The 26055-nt window shown below is 51.5% G+C and overlaps 9 protein-coding genes across 9 annotated transcripts; 4 read left to right on the top strand and 5 right to left on the bottom strand.

Annotated features, from left to right (window-relative positions):
- Positions 1-173: 173 nt before the first annotated feature.
- NECHADRAFT_103285 (uncharacterized protein) lies at positions 174-2644 on the bottom strand. The gene is made up of 3 exons (XM_003053963.1): positions 2402-2644; positions 1696-2366; positions 174-1646 (listed from the first exon to the last, which is right to left on the bottom strand). The coding sequence occupies exons 1-3, from the start codon at positions 2455-2457 to the stop codon at positions 253-255; spliced, it is 2121 nt and encodes a 706-aa protein (XP_003054009.1). The 5' UTR covers positions 2458-2644; the 3' UTR covers positions 174-252.
- Positions 2645-4374: 1730 nt separating this feature from the next.
- NECHADRAFT_75721 (uncharacterized protein) lies at positions 4375-5780 on the bottom strand (the record flags this gene model as incomplete). The annotated part of the gene is made up of 5 exons (XM_003053962.1): positions 4375-4774; positions 4834-4974; positions 5027-5144; positions 5197-5566; positions 5622-5780. The coding sequence occupies 5 exons, from the start codon at positions 5778-5780 to the stop codon at positions 4375-4377; spliced, it is 1188 nt and encodes a 395-aa protein (XP_003054008.1).
- A 1883-nt stretch (positions 5781-7663) lies between these two features.
- Positions 7664-9387, top strand: NECHADRAFT_90554 (uncharacterized protein; the record flags this gene model as incomplete). The annotated part of the gene is made up of 2 exons (XM_003054664.1): positions 7664-8062; positions 8113-9387. The coding sequence occupies 2 exons, from the start codon at positions 7664-7666 to the stop codon at positions 9385-9387; spliced, it is 1674 nt and encodes a 557-aa protein (XP_003054710.1).
- A 1073-nt stretch (positions 9388-10460) lies between these two features.
- On the bottom strand, positions 10461-11831 carry NECHADRAFT_30524 (uncharacterized protein; the record flags this gene model as incomplete). Its single annotated transcript, XM_003053961.1, has 1 exon — positions 10461-11831. The coding sequence occupies one exon, from the start codon at positions 11829-11831 to the stop codon at positions 10461-10463; it is 1371 nt and encodes a 456-aa protein (XP_003054007.1).
- Positions 11832-12116: 285 nt separating this feature from the next.
- Positions 12117-14164, bottom strand: NECHADRAFT_75718 (uncharacterized protein; the record flags this gene model as incomplete). Its single annotated transcript, XM_003053960.1, has 4 exons — positions 12117-12882; positions 12935-14017; positions 14080-14085; positions 14139-14164. The coding sequence occupies 4 exons, from the start codon at positions 14162-14164 to the stop codon at positions 12117-12119; spliced, it is 1881 nt and encodes a 626-aa protein (XP_003054006.1).
- Positions 14165-15186: 1022 nt separating this feature from the next.
- On the top strand, positions 15187-16440 carry NECHADRAFT_75717 (uncharacterized protein; the record flags this gene model as incomplete). The annotated part of the gene is made up of 2 exons (XM_003054663.1): positions 15187-15937; positions 15986-16440. The coding sequence occupies 2 exons, from the start codon at positions 15187-15189 to the stop codon at positions 16438-16440; spliced, it is 1206 nt and encodes a 401-aa protein (XP_003054709.1).
- A 1065-nt stretch (positions 16441-17505) lies between these two features.
- Positions 17506-19968, top strand: NECHADRAFT_99042 (uncharacterized protein; the record flags this gene model as incomplete). The annotated part of the gene is made up of 2 exons (XM_003054662.1): positions 17506-18176; positions 18225-19968. The coding sequence occupies 2 exons, from the start codon at positions 17506-17508 to the stop codon at positions 19807-19809; spliced, it is 2256 nt and encodes a 751-aa protein (XP_003054708.1). The 3' UTR covers positions 19810-19968.
- A 65-nt stretch (positions 19969-20033) lies between these two features.
- On the bottom strand, positions 20034-21879 carry NECHADRAFT_30952 (uncharacterized protein; the record flags this gene model as incomplete). The annotated part of the gene is made up of 8 exons (XM_003053959.1): positions 20034-20237; positions 20291-20420; positions 20469-21192; positions 21239-21300; positions 21321-21408; positions 21458-21586; positions 21639-21748; positions 21803-21879. 8 exons carry the CDS (start codon positions 21877-21879, stop codon positions 20034-20036), a joined length of 1524 nt encoding a protein of 507 aa, XP_003054005.1.
- Positions 21880-22359: 480 nt separating this feature from the next.
- On the top strand, positions 22360-24193 carry NECHADRAFT_31801 (uncharacterized protein; the record flags this gene model as incomplete). Its single annotated transcript, XM_003054661.1, has 6 exons — positions 22360-22431; positions 22496-23049; positions 23099-23369; positions 23423-23705; positions 23754-23988; positions 24037-24193. 6 exons carry the CDS (start codon positions 22360-22362, stop codon positions 24191-24193), a joined length of 1572 nt encoding a protein of 523 aa, XP_003054707.1.
- Positions 24194-26055: the final 1862 nt, after the last annotated feature.

The following is a 26055-nucleotide window of genomic DNA, read 5'->3' as shown; positions in this document are numbered from 1 at the left end:
AGCTTACAACAGCGGCCTCTCATGCTGCCGTGATGGTTACAGAGAGGAGTAGGGACATGGATGCCATTCCAAGACATCCCATAATCTGTCACGATGTAATACTCTCACAGTTGTGCCATAGCCAATGTCACAAACACATCAAACACACTCCTGTACACATGTTACTGTATTCATTAGGAATTATACTAAACCGTCATCATCATATCCACATGTATCCTCATGTATTATGCATCCCTTTTGTGTACTCCCTCTTCAACTCGGCAACTTGACCAGCCTTCTAAGCTCCCTCGAAGTCCTCCCACTAGACTCATCCTTGTCCGACGACCTGCTTCCCCTCTCCTCCTTCTCTTGTTCCTTCTTCTTCTTCTCCTCCATGTGCTTGATGGCGTCTTCCGTCAGCTCCTGTCGGTTGAGGAGCTCCCATACGTCCTTTTTTCGAGTCTTGCGGTCGCCTCTGCTGATGAGCAGACCGGCTGTGATGTTGCACGTTATGCTGACGCAGAGGATTACCGTTGTGAGCGCGAATGGTCGGGTGTGGTAGTCGATGCCCCATGTGCAGGCGCCTAGAGAGATCTGGAGACACGAGTGACAATCCAGGAGGATGACGATGGCCATGAGGTAGCTGAGAGGAAAGGCGTGATGAGTAAATGTTTCTTGGGGTTTGTAGAAACTGTGCGACTTGGCCAGCTTCTTCTGGTGATGCTGCAGTTTCTTGAGCTGAGCAATCGTCAGGGCTGGCATGTCCGATTCGGGGTCAGGAGACTTGGCATTCTCCAGATCGGCCATCTGGTCGTTATCCTTGTTGTTATCAAGGTTGTTCATGCTGCCGTCTCGTTGATCGTTCTCGGGGTCGTAGGCTTCGGCTTCCAATAGCATCCTAGCTTGGTAGCCAGTAATACGTCCATTGGTCTCATATTCAGGACTGCTCCGGATCTCTGGCGGAACCTTCTTCTTTTTTAGTTTCGACCTGGGCTTCTTGCCCTTCTCTGCTCTCCGGATCATGCCAGAGTAGCGAGCGATAAAGATCATGTGGTAGGTATCGACAGCTCGGAAGGGCGCCAGGCCATCACCCATGATGGCGAACAACGCAACAAGGACGCTGTCGATGATGTGGATGGCGTAGACTTGCTTCTCGCCTACATAGATCCAGCCGATGAGGAAGAGAACCCAAGCCAGACCGAAAAGAGTAATGAGGGTGGCGTAAAGGGTGACGAAGAAACCGAGAGGTCTCCTGACGTACTGTCCAAAACCCTTGAGACTTCGCTTGAAGCGTGCACGTCTAGAGTGCAGCATATGTCGAACATGGTCGTCCAACTCGGCCTTTTCCCCAGCACTCCATCCTTCAAGAGTTGCCCCATGGGGAAGAGCAGCGTAGTGAGACTCGGTCAAGCGAGATGTGATGGTGCTGCTGCGTTGCATGGGCGGGGGCTCTGCTACCATTTCGGCAGCTTCTGCCGCAGCTTCACGTGCTTCGCGGGCGGCTTCTTGACGTCTTTCTTTGGCGATGGCTTCCCTTGCCCAATCTTGCTCGGGTTCATGTCGAGAGAGGGCGTAGGTAGGTCGGCGGTTGACCCAGTTGCCAAGATCGGGGACGAATAGGGAGTTTTGGACGTTGGTCAGGGTAGAGAGTGTCTGAACCTCGGGGTCTGGTCGTGTTAGTCGATATCGCCATACACAATGACGTAGGTAACTCACCAATGACATCTAGCCAGTCCACCAGTTCTTGGGCGTATTCTTCCTCCTCGGCGGTTAGAGGTCGCGTAGCTTCACTCTGTTCCCCTTGCCTTCGATGTCCTGGCCAGAACATTCGGCTCATCTTCCTTGCGCGCTGCAACCTGGTCATGTCCACGTCCGGTTCTCGTGTGTGAGCTTGGTCAGGAAGCGATACGGCTGGAGACAAAGGACTCGTCGGTGCATCCATTCCTAGTTCTGCGAGACTTGGTCGGGCACCCTCCTCTGTTAGTCGAGGCATGGCTATTTGAGGCACCCGCCTCGAGTGTCGAGCAAGAACGGGAGCATCGGAAACTCTTGCTCGCTCAGGTTGTGAAATGCTTCGGGGACGGTTCGGATCGAATTCGCTCGAGAGACCGCTGTCGGAGTAGAGGGATCCATTGGAAGTCCGCCTCAGCCGGATGCTCGGAAGTCGAGCCTGATCGACGGGAGGTCGTCTCGGTGGCGGCGCGACATCGGGAAAGGCGGAAAGAGAAGTCTGCGAGGGGAATCGTGGGAAGGATGATATAGAAGTTTGTGATTGCGCCGAGGGAGCTTGGCTCAGAGGATTAAAGTAGTCGGGTGCGGACTCGTCGACGGGCGCTGGACTCCCCGGTGTGGCGGGAGGGTTGATGGATACTCGCGATGATGATGGGCTCGGTGTGCGGCGGTTGTTGTATGCCGCTGCTACCTGCAGATGGCCAGAAGGCCCAGGTTGATGATGCGAAGCCATACCCAGTAATGCATGGCAAGAAAGCAAAACACAAAGAGGAAGAGGAAGAGTGATGGCGGTGGTGATAATAAGCGTTGGTCTAGCCCGTTGTCCAAGGTCGGAAACCTGGCGCCAACGGAATTAGTCAGGTCGTCACAGCGTGAGCCGCTGGCACGCTCTAGACCTTGGGGTTGCTTGATCAGCCAAAAGAAACAGAAAATTGATTTGGTTTCGTCCAAAGTTGGTCGGCACCAAAGATGCCGGTTCACGACCGAGTGGGCCACCTACGTCACATCCGCACAGATGCCAGTCTCCCTGTGGTCGGAGTCTCGGTGTGGTAGGGGTCCCGGGCGCGACTGGAGGGTCGCCAGTGGCTGGATATTACGTCGGGATGGCCGGGACGTCCGCGGGATCCGGCTCAAGCAAGATATTTCATGATAATCATTTGACTCCCCGAGATTTTAGAAAGTCACGGAGTTACGGGATCTTGAGCACGCGAAATCACGGGATTTTCTCTCTGTTTATGTCAGCCACGTCGGAAATGGAAGCATGACGTCATTGGCTGATATCGTGATGAATGTTTTTAAACAACAAATCTAGCTCCTCCAAAAACCAAGACTACTACGTACTACCACCCTTTAAGCCAAGACAAGACAAGTTTTCAACCCGTTACATCTGATCCAACGATCTTGTGCCGGCGCGGCTGAGGCGCTTCTCCCGGGTCATTAGCGCCTCAACTGCCAGGACAACGCGGCATCTGGGGTCGTATTCCTCGCTGTGCTAGTGACACTGACCAAGAAGAGATCAAATTTACCAGGGCGCCACTTACCTCAAGGTGGTCTGTTCCAGGGCTTTGGCCACCTGGGAAACATTGAACGTCTGCCCTGTTTCATCGCTTAAGAGTGCCCTGCTTGAGGGCTGTTACCCCTTGCTGCTGTAGGTTAGGGGGCATCAAGACAGAGGAATGAATGTGTCCTGTTTTGCGGATAACAATAAACATGTACAAAAGCCTAATAGACTTTGGATACTATCTTGCCTTGGAATGTTTTATCACGGTGTTTACTTTTTCTATACATCTACCTATTACAATCATCATTTGACTTGCCGCGGTGATAATGTTTTGTTTCACGTGGAGATCTCTTGGCCACCTACCGGAGCATTTCACCCACAGGAGATTTACTAGTCACCACATGGCCGGATCATAGTTACTATAAATAGTTAATAAGAAAACATATATCTATCCATAGATTAGTGAATTTTCTGATCGCACCGTGTAGTTGACATTTCGCCTTATTTTGTTTGCTATTCCTTATCCTCGATTAGTATTGGAGCTCCTCTTCATATTGTGATGGTGTTGAGCATAGCCACAAAGAGTGTAGCACAGATTTCAGCATAATGATGGTCAGCCTCGATGCTACATAGAGTCGCAACGTAAATGGTGCCTGCGTCGATGCTTCCTGTGGGGGCGAGATCGACCTGGAGTGCCCCGGCGAGGCAGTGCTGATCTTTATTTCCAGCATCCTCGGATTGCTACCGATCGATGTGGAGATCAATGAGATGCTACCCATCAAGCTGCCGAGGATCGGATGTCTGATGTCATGTCAGGTTTTCAATAGAGTCTTGGACTTTATATCTGGACGTCTGGAACCGCCTTAGCCCGGGCCTTGCTTGTCTCCTTGGCCCATGTGGAAACAATGTTGCGCTCTTGTGAATGGTCTCGATGAAAATTTCGATAGATGAAATTCGTCAGACTTGAGCAAGTTAATGACAGAAGGCTGAGTTACCCGTCATCCTGTCAAAGTCAGTATCATCGCTCACGGCATCAATATAGCACCAAGAACTGAATAAGAGACCACGCAAGATGCACCATTTTCATTAAAGAAGAATATTAATGTACTTATTTTACAAGTATCTATCGTAACTCGTGACAATAAAATTAGTAGCAATGTAGATTAAAAAGAGGGAGCATTCCCCTTTGGTCCTGTTCCACTGGCTGTGTTCCCCATGTTTTTCAACTCTATCGAATTCTCATCGCTAAACGTGCTCAACCTCTCATGATGCACTCTCACCTCCTCCGTCTTCAACACACCGCCGTTAGTGCTGGGAGACGACCTGGATCGGCTAGTCTGCGTGCTCGTGGGGTCTTGCAGGGCTTCTTGGGACTCTTGCCAACCGGCGGCTGACATGATGACGACAGAGTTGCGGCCGTACTTGGAATGGGGGCCGTATCGTTTGGATTTCGTGTTGCTGCTCGCTACGTTGGTCGCGTTGGTTCCGTCGAGGGGGTTTGTGTGGGATCTGTTGCGGAGGTAGCTCTTTTGACTCGACTTGAGCTCGCGGTATAACATCCTCCTATTGTTTCTTTGTATTAGGTATATTTGCGATGGACATGTATAGATAGAAGTACATACAGAACGGGAATGCACACGGCCATGATGGAAGCCGCAGGTTCCGTGAGAGTCCAGATTGTGAGGTCAACACGGTCATAGGTAATATCGGTACTTGACATGCTGACCACCAGCACAGCCTTGACAATACCGCAGATTCCAGCACTATACGAGCGTTAGTCACTTGTCAGCTTCATCGTGTCTTAGGATGTCTCACATGGCTCCTAGGCTCATTGCCACGGCGACACCGAGTCTCTCGCGGCGTCTCATCGACATGCCCATGAGAATAGGCCAAGGAAGGAAAGCTAGAACAAAGTCGAGAATGGCGGAGTAATCTAGACAATGGTTAGCTGATTGAATCGTTGGCTCGTTCCTTTTTCTTCTTACAAGCTGCAAACAGCTGGTATTTGAGCAGCTTCTGTGGGTTCCAGCATGTTCCTTCTACCGTCTTGTCCCACACCCTTTCAACAGGAGTGCACTTGGCAAAGCCAAAGATCCACACGAGGTTCATAGAGATGTTGATGGTGACGATGATAAAGATGAGAAAGTACTTCATCCATTGGTTTGTAGCGATGCGATACAGCGTCACGGCAAACGACGTCTTACTCGTCGTCGTAGCTATGATGCCAAACGTCGCGACGAGAATGGTGAATAAGTTGATGGTCTTCTTGTTCTCATCGCTGATGGTCCATATGTGTCGGCCGAAGCCGAGCGATACGAGATAGGTATTGATCGACACGGCGATCGCTAGTGATGCCTGGAGAAGTATCAATCGTCAGCCAGAGATCCAGAAATTTTCGGCCCGAACGTACCCAAGACATGATCAAGAAGTGGTCGTCCCACCAAAGACCTCTACCTCGCCAGAGCTTGCAGTATATCCTCAGAAACAGCAGCAAGGCACTCGCAGCCGCCAGAGCCCAGCAAGCTGCGAGAAGCCGAGTGCCTCTCTCCTCGGCGTCAATGCCCGCCATGTTGTGTTGGTCTTGTCGAAACTCTAAAGTTGTGCACGGGTGGAAACGCAACAGACGATGGAACCCGGGAGGAAAAGGTTAAGAGGGAAATGTCGTCCGGAGGATTGGGGATGGCGACAGAGTCAGTATCCCTGAGGGGGGAAGGGGAGGGGGAAGACCCTCTCGAACCCTGGAAGGGTAATCCACCATCTTGGGTATTTATACCGTGGCACTGGGTCGGGTAGAGGTTTCTGTCAGGAACCCATGGCGTCACGGGTCAAGGGGAGACGGCCAGGAACCCGAGGATCCTCATGGATGGGTTATCGCGCCATCAACATCAGATTGGGATATGATCAGCAATGCAAAGAGAAGTTCTTAAGCCACGACCAGAAGGTGAACTTGACACGGGGGGCCAGTCCAGTTCGTGAAAGTAGTAATAACAGGCAAAGCGAGGGATGACCTGACCCTTTTGGGCTGCTAGAGCCGCCCCGTCTCTGGCCACTGAGCGGAATCGATCCGAACTTGGCCAATGGTGAAACCCTGTCTTTCAGCTTGAGACTACCGGGCCATTGTGAGCCGACCCTTGGTAATTTTTCCACAAGACGAACCATACTGGATTTGCTTCTTTTACGAATTTATCGCAAATGCCGCCGAAGTAGGGAACTTATGTGCGCTATATAACTCGGCTTACTCGGCGTTCAGGTAAGGGTTGGAATCGCGGTAGAAGAGTTGGTAGAACAACGGTGGCATGGCATGGCAGTGAAGAGCCGACATGCAGGGGCTTGCATCGCCTGTTGGTTCGCAGGTCAGGGACATCCATGCAGGGGCCAAGCCTGCATGTATTCCACTTGTGGCATGCAGAACTGTAGCCCGTGCCCAGAGCCACGTGTGCATGGGACCAGTACCACGGATGAACTGTTGCTCATCTTCGGCTGCATGTAGCCGTATGGCGGCATTCAGCATGGGATGGAAGCAAGGGACCTTGGCTGTTTGCTGCAGGTTATTGACTCGTGGCCCATGGTTATACCATATGTGAGTATCTATACTCACCGTCTGCATCCGTCGACGTCGTGCTCGGCGTCGGAGGCACCCCATCTCACTAGAAGCCAAGGGAACAGCTTCCTTGCCTGCCACGATGCTTTTCCCCTGGCTACCTCATGGGTCCATCCTGGCGTGACATGCCATTCGTGGGTTTCCGGCTATCTGGCCAAATTCGTCCCCTTGGATCAGGCAAGGATGGCAAAGTAAGAAAAAAACAAGAGAGAAGCGTCTCTTATTTCCTTTTTGTTGTGCCCTTTCTTCGGGGCTCATGTCAAATATGGCAATTCTTGGCCGCGGGGATTCGGAGGTTCAGACAAGTTCCGAGACCACCCCTCCCTGTGCTAGCTATTCTTGGGAATGATTTTCCGCTTGACAAAGACGGCGTTATACTACGGCAGAAGAAACCGGGTTTGACAGTGACAGTTGGTAAGTTGAAAGGAGAGAAGGTTTGTTGGCGGAAAAATGCCGTTTGTCTAGTCATGGTAATTCACGAAATTGCCGTCGTTTGTTCGTATCCTCCCCTTCATGACTCGAGATTACTTGCACCGCCCATCATTAACTGTGGGGAAAGCTCCGAAAGAGAATCGTCCTAGGCTGAACGATATGGATCTTGCGGATCTTGAACCTAGTCGTCGTGGTCCTCCGGTGCACGGAGCAGCCGTACGGGCGTTTTCAACAAGACGTAACGAGGTAATTTCATGCCTATCAATTGCGTCAGGGGTGGGCAAGGGACCCTTTCTTTGGGATAGATTTATAGCTGGGCTGTCGATCGCATAGACAGACTTTCTACTAGTGTCTCACCAACCCTCTCTCTCCTTCTCTTGTCAAAAAATCACATCTCGCCATCTTTAACTCCTACCGAGATGTCTTCCCACGTGGCCAAGATCCTCCTGGCAGCTCTCACGAGCTTGACTCTTTCCGAGTCGGCCGCCCTGCCTTCATCTGCCCCCACGGTTCGCCTGCCTCTGGGAACCTACCAGGGTCTGCGCAATGAGCACTATGCTCAGGATGAGTTCCTGGGTATTCCCTATGCTCAGCCCCCCGTTGGCTCTCTGCGCTTTGCCTCGCCCAAGCCAATCACCAAGCCCTTTGACAAGGTCCAGACTGCTACTGAGTATGGTCTGATGTGTATCGGATATGGCTCCGATACTCAGAGCCTGGGCAACCCTGTCTCTGAGGACTGCTTGAGCATCAACGTTGTTCGTCCCGCTGGCGTCAAGCCCGGTGACAACCTCCCCGTTGGTGTTTGGGTCCATGGTGGTGTAAGTTATTCATTTAATCAATTGATTTAACTGTTGCTAACCTTGCATAGAGCTATGTCAACGGAGGTTCTCGTGACCCCCGTTACAACCTCAGCTACATTGTTGAGCAGTCCGTCAAGGAGAACAAGCCCATCATCGCTGCCTCCATCAACTACCGTGTCTCGTTCTGGGGCTTCATGTTTAGCAACGAGATGGAGGAAGCCGGTGCCGGCAACCTCGGCCTCAAGGACCAACGTCTTGCCCTTGAGTGGCTTCAGGACAACATCGGCGCCTTTGGTGGCAGCCCCGACAAGGTCACCATCTGGGGAGAGTCTGCCGGTGCTCGATCCCTAGGAATGCAGCTCGTCGCCTACGACGGAAACTACAAGAACCTGTTCCGCAGCGCTATCCTCGAGAGCGGCAGCCCTGTTGCCAAGTTTGCTGATGCCGATACCTGGCAGCCTTACTTTGACGCTCTTGTCAAGAAGACTGGTTGCACCAACGAGACTGCCCGTCTTGAGTGCCTTCGTGAGCTTCCCTGGCAAACTCTTAACGACATCTTCAACGGCACCAACCCTCTTGGTGTCACCGCGCCTACTTTCAGCGCTGTCGTTGACGGTGACTTCATGACCACCCAGGGCTCCAAGCTCCTGAAGGAGGGCAAGTTTGCTCACGTTCCTGTCCTTATCGGTAACAACTTTGACGAGGGTACCGCCTACGTCAAGCAGGGCATCAACACCGATGACCAGTGGGAGGCCTGGCTCACCAGCCTGGGCATGAGCGCCACCCAGATTGCCAGCCTCTCTGCTCTGTACCCCGATGACCCTGCTGTTGGAATTCCTTCTTCCCAGGTTGGCCGTCCTGCTGCCTCTCCCTGGGGTCTCCAGTACAAGCGAGCTGCTGCCTTTGCCGGTGACTACCAGCAGCACAGCGGCCGCAGACTTCTCGTCGAGTCTTACGCCGCCGCCAACCTCCCCGTGTACTCTTACCTCTGGAACGTCTACGTCAACGGCCTCGGCCCCATCTACGGAGCCACTCACTTCCAGGAGGTCGCTTTCGTCTTCAACAACATCCACGGTGTCGGCTACGCCACCAACCCCTTCGAGGGCAAGCCCGAGACCTTTGTCGAGCTGGCCGACCTCATGAGCAAGATGTGGGTTTCCTTCATCCACTGCACCGACCCCAACGTCAGCGGCGGCAACAGCACCCTTGCCTGGCCCAAGTACACTGTCAACAAGCCTGACAACTATGTGTTTGACGTTAACCACACTGCTCTGGCTTATGTTGAGAAGGATGATTACAGAGAGGCTCCCATTGATTATCTCCTGCAGAGCGTGTTTGCTTAAGTGCGGGATTAGACAATACTTAATAGACTAGAATAGATTAATCATTTCAACCATGTCGTCGCTCCCGAGTACTAAAGTGAATTTCTCGTGAGTGACTTAAAAGATAACGATGGCAATGAATGCTCATGGTTGTTACTCTTGAATAGTGAAGAAGCAGGTTGGCATATAGACAGAGGGGACTTAGGTACTCTATGCTCATGTCGGCTACTGGCTGCTTAGTTCCCGGCTTTACGACTGGCAGCTAGGTTTACCTTGGATAGATCCTATAAGGGAATTTAGGCTACTGTATTGACTTAACATATTCGGACTGGACGGTGGGTTTGAGTACCCTTGCTAAAGCTCACTTATTGGCCATAGACTGTAGTCAAAGACCTTAACTGTGGGAAGATTATGGGATAGCCAATCGGGCATTGCAGAAGAGAGGCTAGTAGGGATGCTTCCAGTCCGAATGTATTGAGTTGATACGGTAATTAAAATGTCGTCTATCCGTAATATTATGGTCTAATATTATGGCGTGGTTTGCAAGAGTCAATGCGTCTTTACGCGGAAAGACAGGCTTCAGGGGTAAGTGAAGCGATATCTTGATGACAAACATGATTTGGAATCTTAGTCTAGACATCAAATCTCTACGTATAGAAATACGACAATGGGGAAATTCGAACGAGTGTCTTTGGCCTTTTTCAGCGGTTCCAGTCACGCTGGGTAATTCAAAGTCGCCGGCTCTTTTCAACTCTGCCCACGATTAGCATCACAGATGTAGCACTTCGCCCTTTGTATCTCTGATTACACTTGCTGGCTTTCCCTTTATCTTGCAGTATTTTTGTTGGGCACTCGTGTTTGGCTTTAGAAATCTTGGAATCTGCAAGCATCGTGGGTATTCCTCATTGATTCTTTCTATCTTGCCATCTTGGTAGAATGGTGACTTCTCCCCGATTGTTATGCAGGGATGAAAAGTTGAGGAATTAATTTGAAACCATTATGATTCTTGAATATTAACTGGAACTGCTCAGTGATGCCTTTTGACATACAGGACTTTGCTCAGGTCCAAACCCATCTCCCTCCCTAAGAGATCCCTATCCTCTAACCGACGCAGCTACCTTGTCATACGCCTGCTTCAGCAAATCAATCATAATATCCATCTCCTCTTCAGTAATAGTCAGTGGAGGCGAAATGATAATATGATCTCCCACATATCCATCAGCAGTCCCAGTACCTGGATACACAGCCAACCCAAGCTTAAAGGCCATCTCTTGAACCTGAACTCCGAAGCGCAACTTGCTGTCAAATGGCTTCTTGGTCTTTTTATCCTCGACAAATTCTATACCCCAGAACAACCCCCGGCCTCGAATGTTGCCGACGTAGTTGAGAGGACCAAAAACCTCCACGACAGTCTTGTGCAGTCGAGATCCTAGCTCAGCACACCGGGAAACCAAGTTCTCTTCCTTGACGATCTTTTGAACAGCTAGAGCTGCAGCACAACTCAGAGGGTGAGCTTGATATGTATGACCATGGTTGAAACTCGCAGTGCCCTTCTTGAGAGTCTCGACGATGTGTCGATGAACCAGTGTAGCAGCGATAGGAGCGTATCCTCCACCCAGACCTTTGCCGATGGTGACAAGATCAGGACGAACGTCACCGTCTTGTTCAAAGGCAAAGAAGGTCCCTGTTCTTCCGCTTCCACACATGATTTCATCAAGAATCAAGAGTATGCCGTACTTGTCGCACACTTTTCGAACTCCTTCAAAGTAACCTGCTGGGGGCGTGATGCAGCCAGCTGTTGCTCCTCCGACAGTTTCGGCGATGAATGCGATAATCTTGTAAGGACCGACTTCTTGGAAATGGTTGTCGAGTTCGGTGATCAGTCTGTTTGCGTATTCATCTTCCGTCTCATCGTCTCTCTGTCCGCGATACCCATACGCGGGGCTCACGTAGCTCACATTGTCAAGCAGAAGTGCTCCTTCATAAGGCGCTTTTCTGGCCAGGTTACTGCCCACGCTCATAGCCCCGATGGTGTTGCCATGATAAGCCTGTCTTCTCGAGACAAATCGTGTCCTCTGGGGTTGTCCATTTTCAACATGATACTGCCTTGCGAGCTTCATCGCCGAGTCCATAGCCTCACTTCCAGAACCGATAAGATAAGCCCTCGTTAGATCAAAAGGGTTACCTTCCAGGAGGGAGTTGGCCAGGTTCTCGGAACTGTCCGTGGTGTAGGTCATCGTGTGCACGTACGACACCTTGTCAGCTTGCTCGACGATGGCATCACGAACTTCAGTGCGTCCATGGCCGATGATGGCGACTGCGGCGCCTGCGCAGCCATCGAGGATTCGGCGGCCAGATGATAGCGTGAGATAGACGCCTGATGCGGAGACGACGGATTCAGGCGCGTGAAGAAGCGAGCGGTGCATGAGATGCGGCTCTGGAGTTGGTTGATCGGTAGAAGCCATCTTGAATAACTGGTATCTCGGATTGCGATTAATGTGTAGTGTTGATGGTAGCGTTGTATGAGCTGATTACAAGGTATTTAAGTTGTGTGTGGTTGGTTGACGGTTTCGAGAGTTGCTTTCAGCTGAAGTGAAGAGTGGTTGAATCATCGGGTTTGCAGCCGGTCAAACCCGAAATCGGGTTACCAGGCTTGCCGATAAAGGAACCCGAAATTTCCAACTGATAAGATGCAGATATACAATAACGGTGTGCTTATGAAAATTTGATTGAATTATTCATGATAGTGCCTAGTCCACATTCGTATCTCCAATGTTGTCAATACTCGTCGACAACAGGTGAGGATCGTCGTAGAAAGACAGAAGCCTCCACCAATCCTCGCCGAGAAAGTCGTTGCCGTGTGCCAAGTCATCTTGAAAAGCAATACCTCCCCCAGCGTTTTCTTCCTCTCCTGCCTCGTTCACCGTCGTCTGCTGCGTTGGCCTCTCGCTTGGGGGGTTGACCGAGGATGACCCCAGGCTGCTACTATCAAACGTCTGTCGAGGCATTCCTTTGAGCGGTGCCAGGTGGATCGACTCTTCAAGCTCGGGATAATCGTATCTAGATCGCTTGACGGTTCTCCCGTGACCCTCCATGGTTACCCGGTGAAATAGACTCTTGGCCGTGTTTAGCACGTCAATCCACTCATCAGCAAGCTTCCATATCTGCCCAATCCTGACCAAATACGCCATAGTCCTCTCCGCTTGTTGCTCAGCATTCTTAGTCTGATCCTCCGTGAACCCCATAAACTTTGGAAAGGAGGCGGCATAGAGGCTCCACAGCGTAGAGGAAAAGGCGCATAAGCCTGAGAAAGGTGTACGGAGGGAGCATCCAACATGTTCGAGATCGCCTAGCAAGTTTGACATTTGTGTGGCAGCGTCATATAGCTCGGTAAGGTTCTGTGACCAGAATGCTTCTGGTCCTGGGGCTTTGAGGAGCGGTGGCTCTATAGGACCTCGTGGTTTTACTTCGTCGACGGGGCAGAAGGGGATGTACTCGCGGCAGAGAAAGAGAAAGCTGAGTAAACAATAGTTAGCGCTGGCCTGATTCAGGATCGAGTTGAGCTCACCTGACGTAGTAGATGAGGTTGATGTAACCGAGCCTCTCTGCCTGCCCTCGCTGAGCATGCATAGACACCTTGGTTCCGGGATATCTGATGAGAGCATCTTGGGACTCTCGCCATTTCATCAAATCCTGCTTCATCTGATGCCACTTGGAGGTCTCGTTCCAGGGACACTCGGCTGGTTCCGTCATCCCAGGCTGTCTTCTGCCGCCCTCTGCTATCCACGTGTGCACCCTTGACCAAATGCGCAAACCTTGGATGAGAAGGACGAGGTAGTCGTCGGGTCCATAGATTCGTGAGTCAGCTTGTCCAGGGCTCAGTGTAGGTACTGGGGTTGCTTGGGCTCCAAATAAGAACTGCGCATCGTTGATGGGTAGGGAAAAGTGCAAGTCTTGGTCAGGAAACATGGGCTGTCGTCTCTTGCCGCAGCTTAGCAACTTGTCCATCTTGAAGCAAGTCCATAGAGTTCTCTTCTCGATCTCCGACAGCGTCTCGCCTTTGCTGCATCCTGCGAAGCCAGTACTCAGAAGCCCCTGAGCCATTCTGGTGGCGATGCCCGAGTGCATCCAGGCATTGAATCCATCTCCGTCGCCCCAGTTGCAAAGAGAAAGAATGAGAAATGTTTGGATAAGGGCCAAGCTGGGGCCATTGGTCATCCTCTTTTGTGCCTCATTCGTTATATAGGACACATTCGGATCGTCGATCGAGTCATCGTCCATGTACCGACGCGAGACGACCAAGATGACCAAAAGCCGTAGCTTCTGCAAGACGCCAAGTTCCTCCTCATGGTACTCAAGGTCACCAGGATGTATGAACCCAAATTCAGGAAACTGTGCTCGAAAGACCGTAATAGCCTTTATGAGGCGATCCCGGGGGACGTGACTAAATACCTGGCCGATATCCCGGCTTGGCTCCCCTGTCGGACTGCCCAGGCTAAGACGGCGTCTCTTTGCTGATCGGGGTCTGGAATCAGACGACGGCTTTTGACCTAGGATAGGCCCACTCAGAGCACAAGTTCGGACATGACCACTTTTTGCACAGCCGGCGCAAGGGGGCTGGCCGTCGTGTCTGCACTTGACCTTGGATCTTCTGTAGGGTGAATCTTGGTTAACCCCTGTCGGGAAATTGATGGCGGGGAGATGATCAATTACCTGCACCTATATGAGACAGTTAGACTCTGTGTAAGAATTCATGAATTAAGCTTATTTACCTTTCACAAGCTATTGTTGTCCTCATGTTGCTCCTGTCTTCACTATTATCGGCTGATGTGTCTTCAAACGTGGGGTTTCGGCAACATGATCGGACAAGAAGCTGACACGGAATCCCCGTTAAACCCGAATCGGGTTTGAATTTTACGGCTTCGGGTTCGGATGCACGTGCTCCAACACGTGCCATGCGCTCAATACGAGATGAAAGCGCGCAATGGAGCATCTCTGACTGGACGGAAGAAATTCGATAATGCGAGCCGCATTCCGTTGGTCGATTCGTCCGTTCGTAAAACTTGCTAGTCTCAATAGTTCAACGGCTGACCCATGCCCGCCAAGGCCCGTCTCAGGTTGCACGCCCTAACAAAAAAAGAAAAAGAAGGACGATTAAAGGACTGTTTCAAGGAGAAGCCTCGGCGCATCCACTGGAGCGCTTGGTGACACCATGAAAACACCTAAAACATGGCTTGGGCCTATCGGCAGTTTTTCGACAGTTTCATGATGCGGGCATGGGTTGTTTTTTGTCATGAGAGTAAGCTTATTCTTTTATTTTGTTGGGTTGGGTGGTTTGGTGTGAATAGCCTCCATCTCTGGCGCCCTCTAGAGCCTCACGTCTAACCTCTAACTAACGCGACACTTGAACATAAGTGCACACGGGTAATTATCAACACCTCCGACTATCGAAAGACCAATTCTAGAAAACTCCATCCTCAAAACCCCACAGCTTCTCGCCTTTCTCCTGACCCTGCCTGAGAGACATGCAATCCCAGCGCCGTGGCCCTCGCTACCCCTGATCAGCAGGTTCCATCCCGTCTCCGCAGCCTCTTTATCCCGCCAATCGAGCCCTGGCATCAATCCCAAAACGGGACGATGCCCGTTTCCCAGGCTGTTCAGCTCGCTGCTATATATTTCGTCCCGTCCTCGCTCTGCCCTACAATGTAAGAGACTTATTCGGTAGACGTTCTTTTTTACTTTGCTCTCGTTTTTCTTCGACTGTATCCATTCGTTAAACATCCATCACAATCCATTCTTTTATTCCACTTATTTTGCATCATGCGTTTCTCTGCTGCTAGCATTGTGGCCCTCGCTGCGTCGACCGCAGCCCAGGGCACCACCCCCAAGTCCGATCTTGACGCTTCCGTTTGGCAGGGCCTCAGCAGCGTCAAGGAGACTCGATCCTGGCAGGACCTCCCCCGCAACCGTCCCGCCAAGCGCCAGTCCGGATGGAACCCTCCCTCGAACCTCGCCACTCCCCTCAAGGAGGTCTGGGATCACTGCCTCAAGACCTACTCGGATGCCCTGGGCTTCAAGAACTACGGCTGGGATCAGCTCATCGCTGGCAAGGGCAAGCTGAACATGTGCGTTCGATGGGAGTCTGACCAGCCCGTCACTGCTGCCTACCGTGAGGAGATTGCCACCACTCTCCAGACTCAGTACAACAAGTGGTTCAAGTGGCTCTACGGCTACGACAACTTCCCCTACACCGACATCAAGGTCAACGTTGTTGGATGGGCTGTCAAGGACAAGAGCCTCCTCCAGGGTTCCACTTCTGGCATCGACGTCTACACTGACGTCGACTCTGAGGGTATTCCTCAGTGCTCTGAGAAGTGCGGCCGCTTCTTCCACCAGGATGGCAACTACAACCAGTGCCCCGGTGGTGCCGACCGACACTACGACCAGTCTCTCTGGCTGACCAAGGGTATGGCCGGTGGTGCTGGTGGTGACTGGGGTCAGCGACTTGGCCCTGAGGGTGTTGGCCATATTCTCCTGCACGAGATGGGCCACACCTTTGCCCTTGACGACTGTGAGTGATGTTTCCTAAGTAACGTGAGCAACTAGCTAACTTGTACAGTCTATGACTGGACCCCTACTGGTATCACCAACTTCGTCATGCTTGCTGGTTCTTCCACCACCATCACCGACTTTGATGGCTGGATGCTCCGCAACTGGTGGTACGAGCTTTCCCGCGAGCGCGGCTGGCAGTCGGGTGTCTCTTCCGGCTCTAGCTCCGGCAGCTCTTCTCCCTCCGCTGCTGCCTCCAAGCCCGCCACCACCGCCGCCGCGTCCAAGCCCACCTCCACCAAGGCCGCCGTTACCAAGCCTACCACGACCACGACTAAGGCCGCCGCCGCCAAGCCCACTACAACCAAGGCCTCGGCTCCCGCTGCTCCTACTGCCCAGACTGGCGCTACCGCTGCTGCCTACGCTCAGTGCGGCGGCAGCTCTTTCACTGGCCCTACCACTTGCGTTTCCGGCTTCAAGTGTGTCAAGTCCAACGAGTGGTACTCCCAGTGCGTCTCCGCTTAAACGTTGACGGCCTATTGAAGTTGTATGATGAGAGGAGTTTGTGGAGCATGGCGAGTGGCTTTGTAGCATGACGAGGAGTTTTGTAGAGCGTTGATGCAGGTGGTTTACGTGTACATATTTATCAAGTCTCGATATAAACAAGCGGCCCTAGCGGCCGTTAATACATACACACTGTTGATGAGAAATAGCCATGTTTACGTGAAAGTCAATGGTAATATGCCCTCTAATATTGATGATACTCATCTACCTGGTTGATGAGATGAGTAATATGAGGTGTGCCAGGGCGGTCTATTCACGCGGCAAGGGAAGATGCTGACCCAGCAATAATACAATCATTATAAGACTCTTAGGTCATTTCAAGGGTGGCAATGATAAGATGCTTGTCTAAGAATGTTAAGTATCTGACTGGAAAGATTGCAGCAGTTTTAGACGTTTAAGCTCAATTTAGCCACTTTAAGCTTATTTTAGGGCATAAGCTCTATTTTCACCTTGAAGCACACGCTTCGACATACCCGAGCCTCAATGTGATGAGCAATTATTAATTGATTCTTGCCCGAGAACCTGATCAATCGAGCGACGAGGGTCTTGTACCGCCAGTGCCGAGTATCACAGGGGTTCTAGCTGTGTCGGCCGATCCACGGTAGGCCCGGACCCATGAGAGAAGAGAAAACTGCGAGGCTCAACGCCATCTTCAAATGCAACGTCAGAGATTCGCCCAGAAACGACAAGGCGGAGACACTGGCCACATCTCCGAGCCCGAATAAGCATCAGTCACCGCAGCTGCGGTCTTGGCTTCACCAAACTCAAGGATGGACTGTGAAAGCAAGAATAGATGATTGGTCGCTTTGATGGCCAGAGTCTGCATTGATCCACTGATGTAGCGACGTGAGAAGGATTGAGCAAGATATCATGGGTCCAGCATCAACCGGGATTACTGCCAAGACTTTTGTGCCGCGAACGAATGGACCCTTAAGAGAACCTCAAGAGCGCGCAAAGTCAGCATTGCAGTATTCGTTTTTGATTCTTTCTTATTCATTACGACTCGTTAACAGAAGCTACGCAGCTATGGCTCTCAAGCTGTGCCTGCTGCTTGGCTGGCATACCGGTCTAGCACTGTCCGATGGCACCGGCATGATTGGATGGGGAAAGACCATGTACCATCCTGCCTGTGCCTTTGCATGCCGCGGTGTCGTTAAAGGCTGTCCTTTGAACTGTACCCCGAAAGAGGATGATGCAGCGATCCATGGCTCAGGACACTCAACCACCACCACGCCGCCAGAATGTTACACCAGCGATCCTGCGTTTCTCAAGACGATGGCACTCTGCATCAACACTTATTGCCCGGGAAGTGACGCGCCTGAGCTTGCCTTGATTGAAGACTACTGGCGCGGTCACTTGGCTTCCGGTACTGTCGGCACCAAGGAGTGGAAGCCCGTCATGTCCTATCAGAACGCTCTCGAAGGAGCTAAAAAGGACGAGGAAGAAGCTTCAGGGAAAATGAGTAATGAGACGAGCAGCCACGACAATCATTCAAGAAAGATCAAGGCCAGACAGCATGGAGGACATGGCGGGCAGACAGAGGAGACAACGGAATCTGAACCGGATACTTCGTTGCCCATCGCCGTATCAGGGGAGCCCCTGAATGTCACGAGCTTTGTCTTGCAGGCAAACTGGCAGAAGCAGTACAACGGCATGACCTCATTTGAAACCAATGAAATTGGTCACGTAACATATACGTAAGTCGGCTCCGAACCCATCATTGAATGTCTCTAATAGTATACTAGTATCACCGTCATGCTTGTTGCCATCTTCCTACCAGTCGTTCTGTCACTATTCCGTCTCGTTCCAGCTCTGAGTAGGAGCATCTCCTGGACTTGGCTCAACTCGGTTCTCAACCATCCCCCAGCTTGGGGTACATCCCACCGCTCACCCGTCGCGCCTCACCTGGGAGGAGGCCTTGTTCCAACCCGTGGCCAGCTGCTGTTCATTCTCCTCATCAGCCTGCTCAACTTTGTCTTTCTCATTGCACCATATTACAACATCCAGCCCCAAAGTTCTTTTGCCAGCCTACGCGAGCAGGAAATCAGCACTATCGGTAACCGAGCTGGTGTCATGGCCATGGGAAACATGGTTGCTCTCTTGATCTTTTCATCTCGAAATAGTATTCTTCTGCAACTGACCGACTGGAGTTACGGGACGTATCTCCTGCTTCATCGCTGGCTTGGATACTGGACTATTCTGCACATTGTTCTTCACTCGATTATGCTGTTGGTGTACTACAAGCTCTTTGGAGACTACGAAGCCGAGCTTGTTCAAGATTATTGGATTTGGGGTGTTGTTGCTACGATTGCTGCTGTCATCATCTGGCCAACTTCTCTGCTTGTCGTTCGACAAAAGGCATATGAAGTGTTCCTGGCTACCCACCAGCTCATGGTCCTGATTTTCCTCATCGGATACTACTACCACATCTGGTACCGATATGACTTCAACTGGGGCTATGAGATTTGGATGTATATCGGTTCTGGTATCTGGGCCTTGGAGCGTCTTGCTCGGGTGGTTCGAATGGCTGGACGAGGTTTGAAGACTGCCGTCGTCTCGACTGTCGATGACTCAGATGGAGAATATCTAAAGATCACCATCGACGATGTATCAGTTCATGGTGTTGCCTATCTCTGCTTTCCGACTTTGAGCTGGAGGTTCTGGGAGACTCATCCTTTCTCCGTTGCTTCTTCACTGTCCTTTGCGGAGCCTGCTTCAGGAAGTGAAAGCAACATTGGAAAAGAAAAGGACGACAAGGAAGACGCTGCACCACAATCAGCAGCAATTTCCCAAGAGAAGGCCGGCCCTGTCTCTAGGGCGACGTTCTATGTGAGGACGCGCTCAGGCATGACTGGAAAGCTCCACCAAAAAGTTGCATCGGCTGGAGGTCTCCTTCGTCTACGAGTTCTTATCGAGGGCTCATATCATTCCAGCCCCATTAATAAGCTGTCCCACTGCTCCGACCTCGTCTGTTTCGCCGGTGGAGTCGGAATCACCACCATGTTGCCACTTCTCCACGAGAACGGAACCAGATCCGCACGCGTGTACTGGGGTTTGAGGAATGATTCGCTTCAAAAGGAGCTCAGCCAAGAAATGTCCGGTTTCCCACCAACAGTTAGTGTTACCACTAGTGTGGGAAAGCGCATGGACATTGCGGAAATTCTTCAAAGCGAGCTAACGGCTAGTGGTGGACGAAGGGATCCCATCGGTATCCTCGTCTCAGGGCCACCAGGCATGGCGGATGATGTTCGGGTTGCTGCTTCGAGTCTTGGACGATCTGGTGGTTTGAGGAGAGGTTTTGTTCTCATAGATGAAGGATTTAGTTGGTAGCTTTATCACACGCTTGGTTACTGGTGGAAAGCTATTTTGCCACTTCAAGTGCCGACACCAGAGCCGATATTCCAACCCAGAGGCTAAGGCTGAGCTTGGGACTTGGCGGTGGAGTAATTGAAGAGAAGAGATGTTATAATAAGATTGTTCAGAAAAGTAATAGTTAGACCGACTCTGACTCAACCAAAGCCATGTCCTAGCCGATCAAGCCCGTAGATTCCGTCCTAAGCTTCCTGTGCACTTGTCCTGTTGCCACGATATTCCAGTGTCTCGAGTCCAGCCTTTTCAGAGAACTTGACATCCTCCTGGCGGATAACCTTGACATCACCAAAGATCTCGTCAATCTCCTCGAGAGACTTGCCTCGGGTTTCGGGATATGCGAATGCGAAGACGACGGCGCAGAGAGCGTTGGTCAAAACGAACAGAATCTAGAGGTTTGGTCAGCGTACACATCAGGGAAGTGTTTTGCTTCGTTACTCACGTAGTACTTCCAGCCCACCTCGGCCAGGGCGATGGGCGAGCATTGAGTAATGATCAAGCTGATCGAGTAGTGAACAACCTGGACAATGGCGTTTGCCTTGGCACGAAGCTCAGTAGTGAAAACCTCGGGACTGTGTAATGATTAGAAAGAGTCTCATGCAGACTGTTTCTGTACTCACGGAATAATCCAGGTCATGGGTCCAAGCAGGGCCGAGTAGTTGGCCGAAACGGCAAAGATGCAGGCAATCAGACCCCTCTGAGCTGCAGCGTTGGTAGGCAGACCAGGACGAGCAGGATACAAAGCCGCAAGAATCGTAATGATCATGTAGCAAAGGGACAACAGCGAAGAGCTGATGACCAGAATCTTTCTGCGGCCAATCTTGTCGACAAAGAATAGCGACAGGAAGCAGGCCACGGGGGCAACTGAACCGTACAGACCACTGACGAGAAGCTGACGGTCCTGGTCGAACTGGAGGGTAGCGTAGATGGCAGTCTGGTAGTACTGCACAAACGAGATACCAGACAACATGGCAGCAGCCCAGACGAAAGAGCCGACAAAGAGACGTTTCCTGAAAGCAGAGGTCTTGATGAGATCGGCCCAAGAAAGCTTGCCCTGTGCCTGAAGCTCCTCCGCAATGTTGACCTGAATAACGGTAAACTCAGTACGGCACCACTCGTCGTTCGTACCGTCGTAGTGGTAGTTGCGGAATGCCTTTTCAGCCTCCTCGTAGCGGCCCTTCAAGCAAAGCCAGCGGGGGGACTCGCTGAGGAAGAGAACTCCGACACCGAGGAGAAGAGCTGGGATACTCTGGATGGCAAAGCCGAGACGCCATTGGTTGGGGTTGTGCCATTTGCCTTCACCGACGCCAGTCCAGAGGGCGACGAAAAAGCCCCAGGCGACCACTGAGAGAGGTTAGTCTTGATAGCTACTCAGGGACGGGGAACTTACTCATTTGGTTGACTGCGGTAATCTTGGCTCGCTCATTGGTCTGGGGAGAGTTAGGAAGAGGTCTTTCAAAGAAAGGGGTCACCGTGCCTTGGCAATCTCAGCGCCGAAAACAGGGGCAACTCCGGTGATGGTTCCAACAGCAAAGCCGATCAAAAGACGGCCCATGATAACTAAACCCCAGTTAGAAAAATGATTCAGTGCGTTTTTCTGGCCACTTACGCATGGCAACATGAGCTGCACCAGCCATCAGGGCACCGCCAATCACACCCCAAATGCAGCCAAAAGCAATGGCCTTGCGTCGACCCAGTCTATCACTGGTGACGCCAACAGACGCACTACCCAGCCATGCTAAAATCAGGAGTCAGTATTTGACCACATATTGTACATGGGAAACACATACCTCCTGCCTGGTAGACAGAGACAATGGCACCACGGAGAGCGGCATGAGGGTTCCCAAAGTAAGTCAAAAAGGAGTTGAGAGCCAGACTCGGCGTGATGATTCCAGAATCGCTATGAAGCATGAGTCGATCAATGCCTGATGTAACACTGGTAAGGATGACTTACAAGCCATAGAGGAAACCTCCTATTCCAAGAAAGATGGCCGTCAAGAACGGCTTGCTAAGCCAAGCGTCACTCCTCATTGTGAGAGTAAAAAGTTGAAAAAGTAAAGGATGAAGTGTAATACTGAGAAAATCTCTGCTCCTGAATACTTCGTCAAAAAGGAGTCAAACTCGTCTCTATTTGAACTTTCAGGGTATAATTACCCGGGAACAAGGATCCGAACCTGTCATCAGACTACAGCGTGGGGTCTCCGCACTTCTCCTCCCCCCATGGAGTTTAGATTGCGGGGTTTGCGGAGCCTGGGGAGCTAGCAGCCACCTCGCTTCCATTCAAAAGGGTCAGCTTCTCGTTGAAAGCGTCTGCTTGGCTCTCTTCTCCAAGCGGGGGTGGCTGCCAAGGTCGGCAATTGGACATGGCAGTTGAGATTTGTGTCGAAAAAATCGTTTACCTCGGTCAGGTCACGGCTTTGAATAAGAGCCTCTGGGTTATCCTTGACATTCCTGACTCGAATCTTTGTCTGTGCTCTGCAGTCGGTCAGTCGATATCATCAGTTTTTAAACATGGTCGTCAAGATACTCGTCTACGCGGCTGTTGCTGTCGCTTTTGCGTACCTCGCCCTCGTCTTTCCTAGGGTAAGTTTGTCTCGACCAATCCGCATTCCCTGATTACCACGCGACTGACAATCTCCAACAACAGCTCAAGCAAGAGTGGAAGCTCTATTCCCACCGTTCACAGCTTCCACCAGGCCCAAAAGTCATCAGGACGGGCATTCGGAAGCCATGGCTTTGGTTTCAAGAGCTCAGCCAGCAATATGGAGATGTTGTCTATCTCCAGCTGGGACCTACCCCAACTATTGTTCTTGGCTCTGCGCAGGCGGCATGGGATCTTCTTGAGAAGAAGGGTGCCATCTTTTCTTCCCGTCCGCGATTCATCATGGGCGGAGAGCTGCTTTCAGGCGGTATGAGGGGTCTCATGGCTCCTTATGCAGGCTACTGGAGACGCTGGCGCAAGCTTCTGCACAGCGGTTTCATGCAGCGACAGAGCGAGACCTATCGACCTGTCCAGAGCCTCGAGTCCAAGGTCTTGATGCATGATCTTTTGAGATCGCCTGAAGATTTTCGAACGCACCTGGAGCGATACGCTGCATCTGTCATTGTCACCGTTACTTATGGTAGGCGTGTTGAAGATGTCAGGACTGACATTGTCGTCCGTCGCAACGCAGAGTCGATGGAGCGTCTAACAATGGTCAAGTATGTCATCCCAACCTCCCTTGTTTAGCAAAAGTTGACCATCTGGTAGCATCCCCGGAAAGTTTGCCGTGGAGAGATACCCAGCCCTCAAGTACGTGCCCAGCTTCCTGGCACCCTGGAAGGCTGAGGTTCTCCAGCAGCGAGAGAAGGACATTCGCATGTACACTGAGCTCATGGATGAGGTTCGCGACAAGGTTGCTCAGGGTGTTGCACCAACCTGCTTCGCTAAGCACCTTCTTGAAGAGCAGGCCAACCTTGGCATGTCGGACTTGGAGATTTCTTACACGGCAGGCTCACCTTTTGGCGCTGGAGTCGAGACAGTAAGTGCACCTTCAAATCACTTAGATCTATGATCACTAACCGAACTCAACAGTCGGCGGGCTCTTTGGCTAGCTTCCTTCTTGCATGTGCCAAGTTTGGCCCCCAGTTTATCCCAAGAGCCCAAGAAGAACTCGACAGAGTTGTTGGGAATGATCGCCTACCCACGTTTGATGACCTCCCCAAGCTAGAGTATATCAGAGCCATTGCTTCTGAAACCTTGCGATGGCGGCCAGTCGCTGTACTTGGTGGCACTCCCCACGCCAGCACCGCGGACCATGTGTACAAGGGCATGTTTATCCCCAAGGGCAGCACCATCATCGCACCTCTCTGGACTCGTAAGTCTCTCGTATCAGTTCTCTTGTGCATTTTATAATCGTGTCTAGTCCATCTCAACGAGGCCGACTTCCCTGAACCCCACGAGTTCAAGCCTGAGCGCTTCATGGAGGAGCGCAACTATCCTGGTACCTTTGGTCACAGCGCCTTCGGTTGGGGGCGTCGTATCTGCCCTGGCATGCACCTTGGCTCTGCGTCGGTGGCAATCAACATTGCTCGTATCCTCTGGGCGTTTGAGGTGAACCCTGCCAAGGATGAGAAGGGAAGAGATGTTGATGTTGATATGTAAGTCTCCCCTTTCCCGTGTGACTTTCTTATACTAATGCATTCCAGTTTCGCGTACTCTGAAGGTTTCAACTCGGTTCCCTTGCCCTTCCCCTGCTCTATCACACCGCGCTCGTCGAGCCATGCTGAGGTCATTGGACAAGAGTATCAAGATGCTTTGGAGCAGTTGACGGCATACACAGCGACCACAAGCAAGATTTCCTGATCAGAAAAGGAACCAAAGGATCGAATTGTTTGGACAGGTTTGGCTGGCTCTCATTTTAGAACCTTACTCTCACCATAATTCTGTAGACTTGCAATTCTCATCTTGAAGATGCCTCAATTACACGTCTAGCAAACACGTGAGACCTGACAGTGGAGATGGCTCAAGTGGGTTTCGGTGTGTTAATGAGGCCATTCCCAATCCGACCCACGTCCGAGAAATACAGGGGTCGAAAGGAACAATAGCCATCGCTTTGACATGCCTATTACGTAGCAATTGAGATTGACATTATCTCGATGACCCCATAATCCTCATATTCAGCCTCGATCGCGGAATTATCGCCTTTCGCACCCTACACCGTTAGAGTTGGTTGGTCAGCGACGCTTGGAGTCAGGCGAGCAGTACGTGCACAGCCGGCTGTGCAAATAAGACCACGTGATCGGCGCACAGCCGGCTGTGCAAATAAGATCTGATATGTAAGAAGCAACGTGGCCTTATTGCAAGACCATCACACACCGCCAATTGAAGCCTCCAAATGACTGATTGATATATTCTCTGGTCCCAATTCGACTTCTCGTGCCTTTATTACTATACAATGGACCCAATTGAAGCTTCTCGGCTCTGGCCTGACGATGTGCTCCCCCCGGAAAATGAGTATACCTCGCGGGAGCAACTGGTCACCGCCATCAACGCCTGGGCAGCACTACGAGGCTATGCATTCGGCGTAAAGAGCTCCTGGAAGACTCCTAGTGGGAGGATTGGAGTCATCTATAGCTGTGACCGTGGCACAGGGCGTGCCCCTTCTGATTCCTCGAAGGTACGGCAGCGGAAGTCCTCGAGTCGCCGGACAGGATGCCTCTTCTCTATCACAGCGAAGGAAAGCCTATGTGGGACTATATGGACATTGAAGCATCGTCCTGACGCCAAATTCGCCGAGCACAACCACGAGCCAAGCTCCAATGCAGTGGCACATCCCGTACATCGTCAGTTATCACGCCAAGACGAATCCACAGTCCAGCGGCTCGCCAGAGCCAATGTTGCCCCGAGGGAGATTAGATCCTATCTAAGCGTGGCATCAGATACAGCTGCCACACAGCAGGATATCTATAACTGCATTGCACGGGGCAAGCGAGACCTCGCTAGAGGACAAAGCAATATACATGCTCTCGCTGAACAGCTGGAAAGCGAGGGCTTCTGGAGCAAGATTCGCCTTGACGATGACGGCCGAGTTACGGCAGTCTTCTTTGCGCACCCAAAGTCACTGGGGTACCTCAAATCATATCCTGAAGTGCTTATCTTGGACTGTACGTACAAGACCAATAAGTATAAGATGCCCCTACTTGACATTGTTGGCGTTGATGCCTGTCAACGGTCCTTCTGCATTGCCTTTGTCTTCCTCAGCGGCGAGGAAGAAGATGACTTCATCTGGGCTCTTACTCATCTGCGGTATCTGTATGATCTTCACGGTATATCCCTTCCAACCGTGATACTCACAGATCGCTGTCTGGCATGTATGAATGCTCTTTCCTCGCCATCTTGCTTCCCGCTGTCACCCTCGCTGCTATGCCTATGGCATATCAATAAGGCCGTCTTGACTTATTGTATGCCTGCCTTTACTCGAGATAAAGATAAGCCCGAGGGTGATAAAGAGTGGAAGGAGTTTTATGACTCATGGCATAATATCGTCGCCTCAACGAGTGAGGATATCTTTAACGAGAGGCTAGAGAAGTTCAAGAAGAAATACCTTCCTGAGTATCTCAGAGAGGTGGGCTATATCCAGCAGACCTGGCTGGACCTCTATAAGGAGAGGTTTATCAAGGCCTGGGTTCATCAACACCTCCACTTCGACCAATCTGTCACATCCC

Source organism: Fusarium vanettenii, assembly GCF_000151355.1.
Source record: "Fusarium vanettenii 77-13-4 chromosome 1 genomic scaffold NECHAsca_1_chr1_3_0, whole genome shotgun sequence".
NCBI classification, from domain to species: Eukaryota; Fungi; Ascomycota; class Sordariomycetes; order Hypocreales; family Nectriaceae; genus Fusarium; species Fusarium vanettenii.
The sequence above is the reverse complement of the archived record's forward strand: the minus strand, read 5'-3'. Positions and strand labels throughout refer to the sequence as shown.